At 38.1% G+C, this 18,599-nt stretch overlaps 1 protein-coding gene across 1 annotated transcript in view; it reads right to left on the bottom strand.

The window, feature by feature from the left end:
- TBC1D5 (TBC1 domain family member 5) overlaps nucleotides 1-18,599 on the bottom strand; it is a 543,452-nt gene that overhangs the window by 249,230 nt on the left and 275,623 nt on the right. Inside the window, exons 6-9 of the mRNA XM_060149553.1 lie at nucleotides 3,514-3,622; nucleotides 1,965-2,054; nucleotides 1,790-1,864; nucleotides 600-667 (exon numbers count right to left, since the gene is read on the bottom strand). Of these exons, the coding sequence (XP_060005536.1) occupies nucleotides 600-667; nucleotides 1,790-1,864; nucleotides 1,965-2,054; nucleotides 3,514-3,622 (342 nt within the window). The remainder of the gene's footprint in view (nucleotides 1-599; nucleotides 668-1,789; nucleotides 1,865-1,964; nucleotides 2,055-3,513; nucleotides 3,623-18,599) is intronic.

Below are 18,599 nucleotides of genomic sequence, written 5' to 3'. Positions count from 1 at the left end.
ACCCTGGGCTTTTCCTACACAAATTCCATGTAATTCTCACTACATGACCCAAAAAGATGAGGTCCAATATATAAAAGTTATAGACATTAACTACATGCTAAATAAAGAACCAATCTTCATATAGTAAATATTGAGTAGACTGAGTTGTTTGCAAACTTGAATGGTGTGAAGAAGACGAGAAATAAGGGGGGGGGGTAAAAATAATAGTTGTCCTTTAAAAAGTAATTTGATTAGAAAGAGATTCAAAGGTGTAAAGCAAAAGATAATTTTTTTTAGCAAAACCAGTATTAAGACTATAAAATATAACCTTAATCAGAGCACATGACTTCAAATAATCATTGGGAACTGAAAAACTGATTTAAATAGTTAAGTATTTACATATTATTTTAATATTATAAATGTAATTTACTTTGACAAAGGGAACACAAAAATCTATACTTTAAGAATAGAAAGTAATTATTATTATCAAACTTCGGCCAAAATAACTGTTAACACAAGTAGAATACCGCATTCAATTAAGATTGTATATTTTGCTAAAATTGCAAAGAGGTAACGCCAGTTTTAATTATTGAAAGTAACCTGTAGGTAGTTTTACATACGTTCTTTTGACATCTTGTTCAATCATTGACCGAAGTTCTTTATCCTGGAAGAATTTGTTCCAAAGACTCTGAAATAAGGAAAGCAACCTATTTAAAATAATACCCCAACTTTGCTTGACTTTTATGATCTCAATTTAATAATTAAATGATTAAATTTATCCCTCTCTGAGTTATGATTTTACATTGCAGATAGGAAACCTGAACCTGGAAAAATTTTTATTAAAATCTACTTTAATCTCAGAAACACATCTTTATTCTAACATCAACTTTTCCAGTGATATTATTATTGTGTACATTTAAAATTTTCTACTATCTGTTTAAAGTGAATGATACTTTTACTGCTATACATCTGCTGCTACCCCTACAACAGCAAAAAGGTCCACCTGGATTAAAGGAGGCCCATTGGCCAAGTGGTCACACTTGAACCTGACCTGAACTGCCAACGCACTAAGAAAGATATGTAACGTTTTCTATTACGCTCTATTAGGTTTTTAAATGAAATAGATTTTTATGTACTTTTTAAAATGTGAACTTAAAGTTTTAAAAATTGCTTAATATTTCATGCTGCTATAACATAGACTATATTATAATAATTACATGTATCAGGAAAAAGAAATGTTAATGTTATGTAGAAGACAGAGAAAAAAAAAACAGTCCATTAACACGGAAATAGGAATTAGAGCAGCAACTGAAGAAGTTACACAATTAATACCTCTGAGGTAGTAATTACTCCTCGTGGGCCTGATCTTTTTCGTGATCTTTAAAAACTTGTTCACAGATTCACTACAAGCAGTTGCTTTCCGTCGTGTGACCTGGTCCTTCCAGGTGAAGCCTTCTCTACCTTTGTCAGGAAGGGAGGCTCTCCGCAGCCTTCCGCTCCCCCCTGCGGCCCTGGGAGGACAGTTCAACCCTCAGCTTCGTGCTCTTCTCTCTGACCTTCGGCTCTTACAGACCCCTGGGGCCTCTTCTTGGCAGTGCCCTTCCCCAGTAATAGACCATTGGCTTCCTACAACACTGTCCATACACAGCATGGAATAAAGGCCATCTGGTTTTAGGTGGTATAACACGTGGGGTAAAAAAATAATAATAATTGGTATGGTATAACACTGCTTTCGTGGTGATGGATAACAAGACATAAGCATACTCTTATGGGTAAAAGCGGTTGAGATATGAATAAAGACAAACTTTACCCCTTCATCCTGGGAAAGGGGATTATTGATCATCAAGTCTTGCTGGCCAACAACCTTCCTCGGGTTTGTGATGTGCTGGGAAAGAAAGAGAGAAAACACAAATGCAAAGATCAGAGGCTACTGGACTCCAAAGCATACTTAAGAAAATAATTCCATTAATTAAAGTACAACTTACTATTTCTTTAATGTTGCTATACCATGCTCTTAATTCTTTAATTCTATTTATCCACTGACTCTTATCTTGAGGAAGAACACAAAGAAAGAGCTGTCAAAAAACAAAAAAGGAAACTTTCATAAAAATCCTAAGAAGTAAAACGTCAAACTATGGCAAATGGCACCCCCTGAAAACTGAAGGAGATATTCATATTCATGTTACCATTCCAATCCTCAGTCAATTATATTTGGGGGTATTTAAGAAATATATAAATTTGGACAATTCCAAAAGTGAACAAAGAACAAGATCCCAAAAGCTACATCACAAGGTGGAATCAACCTCCCCTCCAAATTTATAATAAAAGTGAACAAGAAAAATTCACTGAGGTTCAAGTACAATTCTATTTTACATTCTTATATTAAGGGAGGGCTGCTGGGGTGTATTAACAGGCGCAAGGTCCAATTTGTTAGTTTCAAGGTTTCAGATCTGTCTTCAAACAAGCAGGTAAAGGACAGAGAGGAACAATCTGAGGACACAGCCTGAGCACTGAAGCCGTTCCTTCTACAGCAGAAAACGTAATTTACAACCAGCAGTCAGCTTATGAAAATAACAAGCATTCTTAAAAAGACAAATTTGATTTAATTTAGCTTAATACAACATTAAAAAAAAAACTGGGTTTGAGTTTATTTTTAGCCAATGAAGGAGACATGAAAAAGTTCAACAACAAGGAGTTGGGGGTGGGCCCAAACCTCCTGTGTACAAACAGCCGAGCAGCACAACCCCTGCCTCCACTGCCTGCACCAAATGCAAGGAAAATGCACTTCGACTATTAAATCTCAATAATTAAATGTCAAACTGTCTACTACATTATGTGTTCCTTACTGTCTTCACCTGCAGGCTCCGTATGCTGAACTTGTGCAGATGAATCCTAAACAACTTTCAAGAGAAGTCATTTTAAAAGTGAGTCTCAATCTAAACTGATTCACTTTGAGAGAACAAAAAGGGACAGATTTCCGAGCAATGAAAGAGATACTGTAGCTCATCATCACTCATGTGGTGACTGATGGGCTTTCTCTGGAAGGAGACTGACCGAATCTCCCTCCACTTCTCCTTCTTGCTGCCCTTCTCTCGGTGTTTCTAGTACAAAAAAATATGGAAAATCTTTTCCATCTGTTATTTGTGAAGAAAAAAGGGAGAGTGACTACATGACGGCACTTGATATAATAGGTGCCTGAAAACATTCACACACACGCACACCCCCTTCCAGCAGCAAGGATTTCTGCAAACGCCTCTGGGGACCCGGAAGGCATTGCTTGAGTTCCACACCATCACATGGGATGAAAAGACCGTTATTTCAAATGACTCCTTCACCATCGCCGGTTATCCAGGACTAAGGTGGTTCAACCTTATTAGCAAATGTCCTATGAAAGATAAACCTGGATAGCCAAAACCTCGAGAGTGAAGTCTCTTGGAAAATTCAGTGATCCCCCGCATGGGTGATCTTCCGGGGCATCAGGTAATATGTTGATATACTGCAACTACAAACTGTAAATAAATATTTTCTTCTTACCTTCCAGCAAATGCTGCGGAACCTGCTGCTTCTCAGCTGCCCATTAATCCCCTTCTGCCTTACTGTTGCCAAGTAATTGTTGTTTACAAATAGTTCTTCCCATTCTTTCCTAGATGCAAGAAACCAAAGCATGGGGATCCTTTTGTTAAAATTCTCTGCTTGGAGAGGACTGCTACAGGAATTTAATTTTAAATAAGTCTCAGAAATGCAACTTTTAAAACGTATATATTTATTTGTGTACTGTTTCTGAACGCATGGCTGTCTTTTTGGACAGAGTTCTTTAGTAGATTTAATGAATATGTAGATCGCTATAATTATGCCAGCTACTGAAATTCATAATGTCTATGGAGGCTATTCCACTGCCTCTAAAATGATGGTACTGCAGTTCAGTGAATCAACAAGAAAAAAATGAATATTAATATAAGTATATGACTGCTTTAGCCATTGACAAAGATATACTTGCTCCAAAAATACACAACCAAAAAGTGGGCCATGGATCGTATTGGCTTCTCACCTGAAATATCTCATTAAATCAACTCATTTTTCTTTCATGTCAAGCTGGGCAATTATATAGAAGACTACTTTCTTTAGTTTTTAGTACTATTTACTATTGAAATCTCTGCAACTTCTTTCCACACGATCAGTTTTAAAATTTTAACAGGTGCAGGCAAATGTAAAAAAAACATCAAAAAAATTAAAAAGCCTCACTGTAAAAACTGTGAAAGGCAAGCTTGAGTACCCTGCCGCCTGCACCTATGGCTGAGGAGATAAACAACTGAAATATGCCTCCCGGGCATGCAGACACCAGGGGCCCAACACCTGTGCCTCATTAATATACAAGTAAATCTGCCCTACTGGGAAACAATTGGAAATTAATTGTCCCAAACCATTTACTGAGTTTGAATAAAGGAAGCAGACCTATATTCCCTGCGTCTGGTACCAAACTAAACATCAAGAATCATTTGTCAACAGTTGAGGCTACTGAGTGCAGCTTTATGAAATTTCTCTCAGATTCCATAATGCCACAATAAACTTATAATGCAAAATTTATTATCAAAGCTGCAAGCCTGGCAATCTCTTCAGAGACCAACTCGCGAGAGAATGCCTCTAAACCCCTCAATCACCCTTCTCTGTAATGCACAGTTGTCTCCGGCCAGACCCCACTCGTGTTCAGAAAGGACAGCCATACGCAAGGCAATCTTAGAGCCGGTATCATAACCAACTGCACACCTAACGTGCAAAACCCTGACTGCAGAGCAAGCTGCGTCTTCCCCACAGAGCTTTCCAGAAGAGTGGCCGAGACAATGGCACGTTCCCTAATGCCACGAGCAGGAGAACTTCCAGCCTCACCCCCGCAGCACTGATCTCCAGCCGCGCCAAGCTTCTGCCAGAAGGGGCTTGTGGCTAAGTGTGACAAATGCGACACACAGGCCAATGCTATGCTGGAAAGAAATAAATTCCTACCACTACTCCATGAAAATGTCTTATTTCCATCACGCTATTCATGAAAGAAAATAATATTTCATTTTGATTTCACTTGCTTTTGTATCATTAGTAAAACCGAAAATTTTTCATGCTTTTGGGCCATTTTATTTCTTTTTTAAAACTTCCTTTCTGTAAAATGGAATAATAATAATAGCATCTACCTCAAATAATTATCATAAGAATTAAAATATATGAACAGTCCTTAGAAGGGGACTGGCATATCATAACATTTTAGCAAATTAATATCATTATTAATAATAATTATAACACAGCTTTTATCTTGGTGCCTTGGGCTTATTGTTCTGAGAGAAGTTTTTCATACCTTAAAGACATCACGCCTTTGTCCGCCATATATATGTTTGTTTGTTTGTTTGTTTTTTGCGGTATGCGGGTCTCTCGCTGTTGTGGCCTCTCCCGTTGCGGAGCACAGGCTCCAGACACGCAGGCTCAGTGGCCATGGCTCACGGGCCCAGCCGCTCCGCGGCATGTGGGATCTTCCTGGACCGGGGCACGAACCCGTGTCCCCTGCATCGGCAGGTGGACTCTCAACCACTGCGCCACCAGGGAAGCCCCCATATATATGTATTTTTAACACAATTATTTTGATTTTCAACACACTGAAGCTTTTTGTGTATAATTTAAACCTAACATTTATTTCCTCTTGATGCTCTTTCCATTGTCTTCAGGCTTAAGTAATTCTTAGCCACTCCAAGTTCAAAGAGAAGTTCACTGAATTCTTGAGTTTTTGGAACATCACTTTAGTCCATTTGTATTATCTATCATATTTTAAATACATTATCCATTTCCCAACAGTTTCACATATATTACCCACATCTCACAGTTCAAGTTTTGTTTTTATACAGTTTGCAGTAATACTCAAAGATGAGATAAAAAACGAGTACAAAGAGCGTTACAGGAGTACATCTCCGAAAACGTGCCTATGTTTAAATAGCTTGTGGTCTATGAACAGAAAGCACAGATTTCAAATGGAATAATTTGTCCGAGACCATGCAGTTCCGTGGCCTGAAAACGCCAATACCTTCCCGATCAGAGAGGTAAAGTGTGAGGCAATGACTCCTCCAGCCTCTTCCAAAATCAGCTCCTATTCACAAGTACCAAGACATTGTGAAAGTAGACACAGCTGGTGGCTAGATTCATTGCCATCTTGTCAAGGTCAGGAGCCTTTCAAGGTCAAGTTACACACCACTTACGTCATGAAGGATAATTATTTGTTAGCTCAAATAAGACCCTGTGCCTTGATTACTGTGTTGGTAAAGAATAAAGGAGACTGAGGCATGTGAAATGGAAACATTCTCTCTGAAATTCACAATCATTTGAATTTATTCATAGGTACTCATAGTTCCAATTAAGGCACAAATCTCAAACTGATGGAGAGCTCTAACAACAGAGATACTATGTAAAGGCCACAAGAAAACATATTGTCTTTCTCTTCTATGGAATGGTGTTTCATTAAACTGTGATACAGAGTAAACATAATAAACATCTATTTAGTGCCTACTGTGTGCTTAGCACTCAGAGATATTTGAAAAAGAAATTTTAAAAAGTTAAAGAGAGTAGATGGATGTGTAAACCAATAATCATATGATTAAGGCAAAGCACTCTGGCAGTGCAGAGGAGGGTGAAATAATCTTATATCTAAAAATTAAAACTCGGTGTAAAAAATGATAAATAGTATCCCCGTAGGCACTGAAATGCCACCCTAAAAACTGAGCTGTCAGAGGTTAAACAGTCTATAGAGGACAAAATGTTGGAAAGTTGAGCCCTTTGAAGGGAGCTGGAAAAAAATAAAAGTTTTTTCCAATCACAAATACAAATGGTGGACAACACTCCTGAACTCAGGTGAAGACCTGGGAAAATAATAGTAAGTACTGAGGAGTCAGTGGTGGAATTCTGCAGTTTAATTAACAAAAATAAAGAAAAGGTAGTTGCTAAACTTTGTCTTACATAGGAAAACATATAGTCTGTCACAGCAAAAATCTAGCAGCGATGTTCTCAAAATGCTAAGAAAAAAAAAATCCATTCAAAAATGCTTAAAAAAAGTCCATTCAAAATATATAATATTTTGGGTAAATCACTTTTAACCTCTACAACAACCCTCCTGGGGTGAATAATTTTAACCCCTCCCCCCTCCATGAATGACAAAACTGAGGCCCAGAAAATTTAAATAAGTTGTCAAGAGAGAAATGGAATGAGAATTAGGAAAAGCACCTTCCAGAATAACATGGCTGAAAACACTAAAGGGAAGCATAATACTGCACACATCAAAGGACATAAACGGCCCCTGGCAACAAGGCAAGATAGGAATGCGACCTTATATTTTCTTTCTTACATTTTTAGAGTTTGAACATCAAGTCCAAAAGTATAGAGAGAAGTTTTCACCCGTTGGACTGAGAAGGTAAGTCAACAGATACTGTGAGTGGTTTAAGAACACATGGGACATTTAGGTGCATAATCGCCTCAAACGGAACCTGGGCCTTAAAAACTCTCTGGATAACGCACTAGTGCCATCTAGTGGCAAAGACTCTGCATTGCAGGCACTGGGTCCCTGAAACCGTAACCAGCATCTAAGCAAGAAGAGGCAGGAACGGGCTGTTTCATTTCCCCTGCCAATGTTAGCAGATTAGTACTGGCTGCCCTGGAAGCACTGTGTTCAGGATTCTGAGAACACCTCTGTGTTCCTCAGGGAAGAACATTCATTGGCCATGAACACTACAATAATTTCTAAATAAGTGAAATTAATTTTTGCAGCAGCAATGGATGCCTTTCATTTAAGAAGAACTATTTAGGTAGTTAAGGCTCTTGCAATTTTTTTTTTTTTTTGACATGGAAATCAACTAGAATTTGCAGTGAAGAAATACAGCTGATGATCATAAGGAGATAACTATTTCTAATGATATATTTTAATGTATTTTCCCAAGATACGCACATAAAATTAGTATGAAACTGGTTAGCGGCTTCTCAATTTAATTGTTTAAATACTTTCATAACCTAAAGAATGCAAAAATGACGAGGCAATTCTGGAATAAAAAATTTCTGAATTGTTGTCCCAAATTAGGATACACTAGATATACTTTATATGATGGTTTTACCCGATTTCCTGGCTTTAGTTAGACAGGGAACAATGTCTCTGTGGAGCTAACGTAAGAAATCCAGACAGTTACAATAACTGAGAAGAGTTCATAGACTACACACTACATACTACTACAGTCTAGTACTGAGTATCTCCAATACTTGGTCAAGAGGAGCTACGTTGGCTTTGACTGATAATAAAGTTGCTGAGTGGAGCAGAGGAGGGCCCGTCACCACAGGGAAGGTCAAGAAGTCACAGACGAGGTGGGGGCGGCGGGGTGGAGCAGGAGCTCTCAGAGATGGCCCTGTGGTTTACAAGGTCACCAGTCAACCATCGTCATCTCGTCCTTGAGATGTGACTAAAGGAACAGTAGAACAGTAGAGGAACAGTAGACTAGTAGAACAGTAGAACTAAAGGCCAGGTCAAAGGAAGGTGGTCTTTAAGGCAGACAAGATGGGTAGAATACTTGAAGGTGAGGAACCACAGGTGAGAAAACTGCATCTGATGCACAATGGTGTCTACAATTTTATAATCCTAAAGTGCATGCCAATATGTGAGGAGATTGCCATATTAATTACGATCATATTTGCTTTATCAAATGCAAAGGGAGAAAGGACACAGTAAATGTTTAAATCTGTATAGAAATATATCAGGGAAAGATTTCTCTTAATGAAAGGGCTGTACCATGATTCCAATATTCCACATAGAAAAGTATGTGCCTTTACACCATTTTAAAGGGGTGGCTTTTAAAATACTATCGAAATAGAACAAGGAACGTCTAACTTAAAAATCAAAGGAAACAGGAGAAGTGTAAATTAGGTATGTCAGCAGCGGACTATAAAGTGTGGCACCAGAGCTGGGTAAGCCACATTAGGACTGCAGGTGCCAAGATCATCCAGATGAACACTGATGTTATCTATAATTACCTCATTTTTAGCTTAAATCACAGGTAATGAGGGAACTCAGAGACTCTAAAAGGCAATTAGAAACTATACTGGCTTTTTTGCTTCCTATATCAGGAATTTTTAAAAACTTACTTTTATTTAAAGCTTTCTTTTTTTCCCTCCATAATGAAACATCAGGGCATATTACTTATACATATAAAAACAAAAACAACTCACAATTACTCACAAGCCTAAAATGGATTTCTTCATATTTCTAGGTGAAAAATGTTCTCATGTGATGAGGCATCATTGAAACAAAGGCAACTGATAGTTCAGCGTGTGGTGGTGTGTTAAAATTAATTTACAATGATGTTTTGATTCAGGTTTGGATTTAACTGTGAATTGAGAAATCTTGAGCTTCCACGTCAATATTCACAAGGTGGATAACAACTGAGTTAGCAACAGTTTTGGACTGTCAGATATAATAATTTTTTTTTAATGTATTCTTTTCTTCAAATAATAGTGTTTAAGAGCTTCTAAATTCAGGATCATATTAAAAGTACTCAACAAATGTACTTTTAGAAAAGAAATAAGAAAAGCCGTGTCACGAGGTTATAAAAAATTAAGCACATAATAAAAGTCATATTACTAATCAAAGGATCAAACATATAGAAATGAGGTGAGAAAAGGCGTTACAGACAATCGCTACGAAGTTGTCTGAAATGAATGCTTTCTATTCCATGGTTTACTGATGTTTCTTATGTAATTAACAAGTAGGGGAAATCCCTTTCTTCAAGACACCTCGGTGCAGACCTCCACCTTCTTGGCCCCCCTGTCCCGCCCTCGTTTTCCTTGCTATTGGTGATCACCAGCATGGACTTCATATCTTATTTTCTATATGATAAAGAATTTACCACACAGTCTATGATGTAAACAATACTGCAATGGAAATACAGAATTGAAAACAAATTATTTTCTAGTCATTTAGAAGAAAGCATTTATTTCCCAAAATCTGATGTCCTAATTAAAACTCAATCCTGTTTCTTAAACCATGTTTTCCAAGACTGGGTTGACTTGTAGGGAATAACACATATAGAAATACATGTACTTTTGAAATAAATACTTTCTCTTAAAAAGATTTAAGTGGATTATATTTTAACTGAATCCATCATTCATTTGATGACCAGCACTATGCAATAGAACTTCCTAAGATGACAGAAATGTCCTCTATCTGACCATCCAATATGGTAATCACTACTCACACGTGCCTACTAAACAGGTGAAATATGGCTAGTGCAACTGAACGACAGTTGTTTATTGTCTTATTTTAATTAATTTAAACCTAAACTTAGCCCCATGTCACTAGTGGTTCCTATATCGGACAGTGAAACTGTTTTAGGCTGATAAACCATTCATATATACATTCCCTTTTAAAGTAACAACTAAAAAGTTTCAAGAGATGTAAAGATAAATATGCACATGATACATACTCATATAGTGTCCCTGGGGAAAGAAAACAGAAATACATTAAAGCTAGCCTATATACAAGTGGTTAAAAAATCAAGATGATTCTATGAGAGACGTAACACAGTATAAAATTCACTCTGGGCTTCCCTGGTGGCGCAGTGGTTGAGACCCCGCCTGCTGATGCAGGGAACATGGGTTCGTGTCCCGGTCCGGGAAGGTCCCACATGCCGCGGAGCAGCTGAGCCCGTGAGCCGTGGCCGCTGAGCCTGCGCCTCCGGAGCACAGCCGCAACGGGAGAGGCCACAACAGTGAGAGACCCGCGTACCGCAAAAAAAAAAAAAAATTCACTCTAAGTAAAATCAGATATACATGTAAAAGTTTTCTTTTTTTCTTTTTCGTCTCTTAGCTCACTGCCTCCCACTGTGTTTCTGTCTTCATCACCTCTCTCTGCCTCCTGCTTCCTCCCACCTCCCTCTTCACTCACACACACACACTCTTACACAACACTCACACACATACTAACACACAGCTCACACTCACAACACGCTCACACTCACACACTAACACACACGCACACTCACACATACACGCACACTCACACATACAGACTCACACACATAAAAGTTAGAAAAGCAGATCTTTAGTGATGACAGTCGTACATCTATAAGTTACCAAAAATGATCGATACTGGAAAGAATCAGACCTGAGATTTGGACTATGAGCGTATTATAACCATACTTGGCAAGAGACTGGCTCAAAGATCCAGGAAATGGTAATTTAAAATTAAGATCAACGGGCCACGTGATCAAATAAACTTTAATTCAGGGTCAATGTGTACTTTATAATTTGTTAGACTAACGTACCTGGGAAAACAACTTTACATGGGCCACCGGAAAAATAAGGAAATACCCCCAACCCCTGGGTGACTAGAAAACATCACTTATTTATAGTTAAAAAGAAAAAGAATGCACTGATTTTAAAAATCCATGCTTGAATACCTAATTTGCCCAGCATGATGAAAGGACAATGTATGCCATTTTCTCAACTCAAAAATGTTGAGAGAGGCTTCCCTGGTGGCGCAGTGGTTGAGAGTCCGCCTGCCGATGCAGGGGACATGGGTTCGTGCCCCAGTCCGGGAAGATACCACATGCCGTGGAGCGGCTGGGCCTGTGAGCCATGGCCGCTGAGCCTGCGCGTCCGGAGCCTGTGCTCCGCAACGGGAGAGGCCACAGCAGTGAGAGGCCCGCGTACCGAAAAAAAAAAAAAAAAAAAATGTTGAGAGTACCAAAACATTTCTAAAACATAAAGGAGTTTTTTTCCAGATGTGATATACATCTGGGGAATGCATGGCTATTTGCTTCTACATTAAATAACTCCACACTGCTTGGCTTTTGGAGTTTTCTATTCTGTTTTTGGTGGCATTTCTCTCATGACCATCGTTTTCAGGCCATCAGCTATCGATTCGTAAAATAATGTTAGCTTTCAGAAATCCTAAATCTCCACCCCTGTCACTTGCTCACTTTTTCTTTTTTTAAACCAAGACAACAAAGTAAACTCTGAACTGTCATACATTCTAGCCTATTTCAATAACATAAACTATATTAGCTTTTTTCAAGGGAAAAAAATGAGAAATTAGATAAGCACTTTAAGAACTAGAAGGGCTTTCCTGTGACTAAATCTACCTAAATAAACAAACTCTTTGGCTATTTTAACATTTTCCCCATTTCTAACTCTCTGATTACATCCTCCTTGGGTGAAGATATTAGAAATTTGACCTCTAAATAACTGATATGTTACGGCATCTACAAAGAAAAGAGGGGAGATCCCTTTTCTCAACAGTAGACACTGGCGACACTGAAGTGGAGGAATCAGGGTGTGGAGACCCGGTTCCAGCCCGCACACTGCTTCCCACGCAGGCCTGAACACCAGTGGCAGCTGTACTTCTCGCACCGGTTTTTTGAAACAGCTGCTCCACATCACAGTGGAAGACGAGTGGTTTTCTCACGACCTCCTTGCCCAAATTAAATTATGCTTCATAAAAAATCCTCTGTTAATATGCAGACATATTCTCCACTGCTGAAATTTTATGTTATTTGAAAGTTCATGTACTTCAAAAGAACCCAAATCTAGTCCTGACTTCATAAAAGACCTTTCGTTACTTTGTTATTTGCTGTTCTGTTAGTTCATACACGTGATAATTCAGATATTCCCAAATGGATGCCACAAAACAATTAATTATACGACCACAGATACCTTTCTAATGAACGAGAGTGGGATGTTTTCGTAAAGTTGTTGCATGGAATGCTACTATAAGGTTGAAAATCAGCCCCGGAAGAAAATTTTCATTTTTTCTACAGAACTTTTAAAAATACTATAATTAGGAATGGTACCTAGAGAGACAGAGGCAGGAAAATGGGCTCCTTCTCTAGGGAGCAGACTCCATAAGCAACTCAGGGGCAGCAGGAGAAATGGGGGTGGGAGCAGTGTTCAAAATGCCAAACAGACCACTCTGGCTCTCTTTATTTATCCTACCCCCTCCACCCTACCCCAGATCTCTCAGGTGGGAATAAATGAGGTCAGAATACAAAGGAGAGACTCAGGCTCTGGGCGTGGCCCTGTGGTGCCTGTGGAGGAGGGACGGGCAAGCAAAGGACAGGAGTTACTTTGGAGATTATAAATTTATTCTTGTGAACCGAACAAGATCCAAACTACCAGAGCTCTGTGCCTGATTCAGTGACAGTGGGGCTCTACCACTCAAGGGAGCTTTAAGATCTAGAAGCATGTGAAAAACCGGAGTGAGAGTTAAGAGATGGTGTACAACTATTCTGCTTTGCTTCAGATGGGTTCAGAGACTTGGTCATGTCATCCAAATTATTTTTCTAATCTGAACAAGTAGCTGGAAATACAATCTTTGAAACTCCTTGAGAATAATGTCAACCAGACTAAACTACTTCTATATCTATCTCAGAAAAGGGCCTCTATAATCATGGAATGAAAACTAGGTCCATACGTTCAGATGATACTAGGACATCTTTTTAATTTTCAAATATTCTCTCATTACCAGGCTAATTTTATTCCATAGCTGGTTTATTGATTTCTCCCTTATTTCTAGGCACATAATATTCACTCTCAATTGTAACATTATCAACTATTTCATATAATTTTGTGCAATTTAAAGATTCACATTTTCAACTCCCAGTTAAAATTTTTGATCACTGATTTAGATATATCAAACATCTATGATACACTGAAACCTACTGTCAAAATAGCAGTTCCTGCAAAGCTACAATGTCACCACAATGAAACAGTTATATGTAAATACCCATGTTGTATGAGTTTGTCACTGACAAATACAAGGCCAACTGAATCTACCCATTCTGAGTGCCCCAAACCCCCAAAGAATGCATTGCTGCAGTAGAAAATGAAGAACGTCTTTGTTCATATTGTTCACCACACAGAAAACTCCTGTTCATCTACTTTGTCTAGCAAACATATCTTTCCTCCCAACCACAACCCACCCTCAATATTAACTAGCCCGTCTGGTATTCCCCTAGTTCTTGGTGAAATGCCCCCACGATGACACCAGTCCTCATGTAGTTGCTTCCATGTCTGTCTCCCCTCCTAGATCACGAGTGCACCAAGAGCAGGGTTTTGTTTTAATCTTTGTCTAGCACACTGGCTGGCCTGTAACGGGTGCAGAATAATGATCTGCAGAATGAATGAAGATATGTTAGGTTTCATGATGACCAACAACAAACTTTCATATATATTTGGGTTGGCCAAAAAGTTCGTTTGGGTTTTTCCATACGCCGGAATGGAAATGGATGTTTATTTATATATATATATATATATATATATATATATATATATATTTGTTTATATATATATAAACAAATGTCACAAAAGCACTTTTGCAAGCTCTGGATTAGTAATAAATGAAAAAAATAGGATTATTAACCACTGCCACTTTCCCTCAAAAGGCAAGGTAATCTGATATAGAAAAGAGACAAATATTAAATATCAATTTTATTAAAATATTCTATGTAAATTTCACCCTTAAACTATATCTTTGAGACATATAAATTGTCCATCAAATCAAACATCAGAAATTTATTGCCACTTTAAAACTATATAGAATTTTAAAATACTTCCCTGGTGGCACAGTGGTTAAGAATCCGCCTGCCAAGGCAGGGGACACGGGTTCGATCCCTGGTCCAGGAAGATCCCACATGCCAAGGAGCAACTAAGCCCTTGCACCAGAACTAGTGAGCCCACGTGCCTAGAGCCCGTGCCCCGCAACAAAGAGTAGCCCCCGCTCGCTGCAACTAGAGAAAGCCTGCACGCAGCAACGAAGACCCAACACAGCCAAAAATAAATAAAATGAGTAAATTTAAAACACTTTTCTGAGATGAAGGCCAACTTTGTTAGGTGAAAAAGTTGATTAAAACTTAAAGGATGTTTTAGAAAAGACAGAGAAAAGAAAGAAACTAGTATTGTTACTCACTATGTGTTAGGTGACTGGTCCAGCAGTTCTACACATTTGTGTAGAACTCTACAACTCTACAACTCGGTGATATAGGAGCTGTTAATACTCCAACTTCACAAATGAAGTAATTAGGAATCAGGGAGGTTAATTACCTTGCCTAAGATCACACAGTCAGTAAGTGCTGGAGCTAAGATGTAAACTTTATTCTGTCTTATTTCTATCTGTGTAGTTTTTCTAAACTGTTTCCCTAAATTATGTATTTATTCTTAAGAACTTAAAGAGTCAGTGTCATATAATTATATAGATTCTCAGCAAAATACAGGCATCCCATCAAAGTGAGGAAAGCAATTTTCTAAGAATCAGGAAAGAAACCCTAATTCTAGGTCCTCCTCTTTCATCTATTTACTAAGCTATGTCCTGGAAAAATAATTTAAAAGGCAAGGCCTCAGGAACTTAAGATGAGTGAGTGGAGAAGGAGTGGGATGGGGAATTCAGTTTGGTCTTGATTATCTTTAGTTTGTGTTATGGACTGAATGTGGCCCCCACAGATTCATGTTCTGAATCCTGACACCCAATGTGACAGTGTTTGGGGGTGGGGCCTTTCGGAGGTGAGTAAGTCATCAGGGCTGAGCCCTAATGAATGGAATTAGTGCCTTTACAAAAGAGGCTCCCAGAGATCTTTCCTGCCCCTACAGCCAAGTGAGAATGCAGTGAAAAGACTCATCTATGAACCCGGAAGTGGGCTCCATCAAACACCAAATCTACCAGCATCTTAATCTTGAACTTCCCAGCCTCTAAATTGTGAGAAATAAATTTCTGTTGTTTATAAGCTACCTAGTCTCTGGTAATTTGTTATAGCAGCCCAAACAAACTAATACAGTATAACTTTCAATAATTAAATTGTTTCTATAAATCCATATTCCTAAAAATAATAGATTAACAAATTTATATCATTCTAAGAGCATAACCAGAACCTAGATTTCTAATTTTAAATCCAAAGTATGCTTTTGCCCTATTATGTCTAATATTTTGAATCACTGCTTCATTGTCATTTCAAGAGACATATGACCCTCTTACATACAAATCGGGGTGAGGAGGAAGGTACTATACCAACAATAAATGTAAATGATGTAAGGATATGTCCCACATCCTCCCAAATTATTAATTACATGTAAATAGGATACATAAACGTCTTTGTGATAAAACTTGAAGCCTAATTTTAAAAATTTCTTCACTGACTAAAGAAAGTTCAAATTAATGGTTTTCTTCTTTATTCAGAAAAAGACAACTTTTAAATTCAAAAAGCTAAACCAACTATAATTTTTTTTAAACTTTTAACCAACTTAAACAGCCTTTGACTCTGTGGGCTACAGAATACACCACACTGAGAAAGGGAGGCAACTGTGGAAGCTCTGATCAATATCAAGAAATAGAAAAACAAATACCATATGCTAACACATATATATGGAATCTAAAAAAAAAAATTGGTTCTAATGAACCTAGGCACAGGACAGGAATAAAGACGCAGACATAGAGAATGGACTTGAGGACACGGGGAGGGGGAAGGGTAAGCTGGGACGAAGTGAGAGAGTGGCATGGACATATATACACTACCAAGTGTAAAACAGATAGCTAGTGGGAAGCAGCCGCATAGCACAGGGAGATCAGCTCAGTGCTTTGTCTCAGTGCTTTTATCCCACCTAGAGGGGTGGGATAGGGAAGGTGGGAGGGAGATGCAAGAGGGAGGAGATATGGGGATATATGTATATGTATAGCTGATTCACTTTGTTATAAAGCAGAAACTAACACACCATTGTAAGGCAATTATACTCCAATAAAGACGTTAATATATATATATATATATATATATATATCAAGAAATAATGCCATCAGTACTGTAGTGCCAAGTGGCTTTTTATTTTCTTTCCTTAAAAATAAAATAAAATATATAAAGGGGAAATTTTTCCCTTATTTCTTCAACAAAAGTTCTTTTGAAATATGAAACTTGGTCTTTCTTTAGAGGGAAAAAACTATGAAGCCAAAAAGAATGAATATTTCTTAGTTAAAAAAACAGTGTGTAGTTTATAGTCCTTATTCACGGACTACACATTTTTCAAGGCTCAAGTCACCCTGTTATGCCAGCTGTAAGATTTGCTAATTCAAAAGACACACATAAGTATTTTGCAATTCTTTTTTGCATTTAACTACCTTTTTTTTAAATTCAACACCAGGGTTTCTGACTAAATCATTACAAGTTTTGTTGATTGGCTATGACTCATAACTGGACAATCACTGGTTGATATTATTTTGAACTGTCTCTTGGAGTCAGCATTTCATTTAAGGTATTATTTGAAAATTATCCAATTGTCAAAATCCAGAAGATAATACATTTTTACTAATGGCACAGCTTGGGAAAATACACTCAAAAATGGTACCATGTGGGCCTCCCTGGTGGCGCAGTGGTTGAGAGTTCACCTGCCGATGCAGGGGACACGGGTTCGTGCCCCGGTCCGGGAAGATCCCCCGTGCCGCGGAGGGGCTGGGCCCGTGAGCCATGGCCGCTGAGCCTGCGCGTCGGGAGCCTGTGCTCCACAACGGGAGAGGCCGCAACAGTGAGAGGCCGCAACAGTGAGAGGCCCGCGTACAGCAAAAAAAAAAAAAAAAAAAAAAAAAATGGTACCATGTGAAATTAAATTGTAAAAATAATTAGGGTCAGCTAAGATGATTTACCACTGAATACACAGAATCTAGAAAATCAGAGTTAAATAGACAAAATTATTTTAAAATAATCTAAAATGATTTATATTCCATCCTATGCCATTTATACAATGCCAAGATGTTGTCTGAAATTTAAGCAATATTTTGAGTTTCCCAGAGAAACTCAAAATAACTGGTCTGAGTTTTCTCTAAATTGACTCTTAAAACAACAGATTTTAACATCAATTTGTGGCTACATAAACACAGCCTAACTCTTTCAAAAATGAAGTTATTTTTATACTGGTAATTATAACATTATACTTTTAAAAGCTTTACACTGACTCAAAAAACCATACAGACTTCCAATGAACTTTTGCAGAATATCATAATTTGATCAATCAAGATACTTAAAAACATAGGGTAAAAAAGGGAAAATTTTTAAATGCTCACCTTCAATTTATTACATAGGTCACTGTTATACCATCTAATAAGATAATTAAAAACATGCAAGCAGCTGGTACTACAGCTAAACAGATTAATGTAATAGTCTGTAGTCATATGTGCTGGCAAGGGGCTCGCCTCTTTGGAGAGGAGAAGGTCAGCTGCCCTTGGGAAGAGGAGGGGGGATGGGGAGAGAACGCTCCTACCATGTGGCCCTGTGCTACAGTCACTAAGTTAAACATCTACTGCAAACTGTTCATCGGCAAACTACTTCTCTGCTCTCATACCCTCAGTCTGAAAGGGTCTCAGTTTTAATGGTGAAATAAGAAACAGAGAAAGCTCATTTAATCTAACAGAAGACATTAACACTAGTCTTTAAAAAGCACAAGGTGCACTGCATAAACCAGTAATATCTTCTCAATTCTTCTAATCTTTCCATTTTACCACATCACCTGCAAATTAGTTGGGAGAAAAACAATTAAATTTTAACAGAAACTTCCAAAACAAGATCTAGCTATTACCCAGGCACCATATA

Source organism: Lagenorhynchus albirostris, chromosome 5 (assembly GCF_949774975.1).
Source record: "Lagenorhynchus albirostris chromosome 5, mLagAlb1.1, whole genome shotgun sequence".
Taxonomy (NCBI): Eukaryota; Metazoa; Chordata; class Mammalia; order Artiodactyla; family Delphinidae; genus Lagenorhynchus; species Lagenorhynchus albirostris.
Note: the sequence above shows the minus strand (reverse complement) of the source record. Positions and strands in the feature narration are given on the sequence as shown.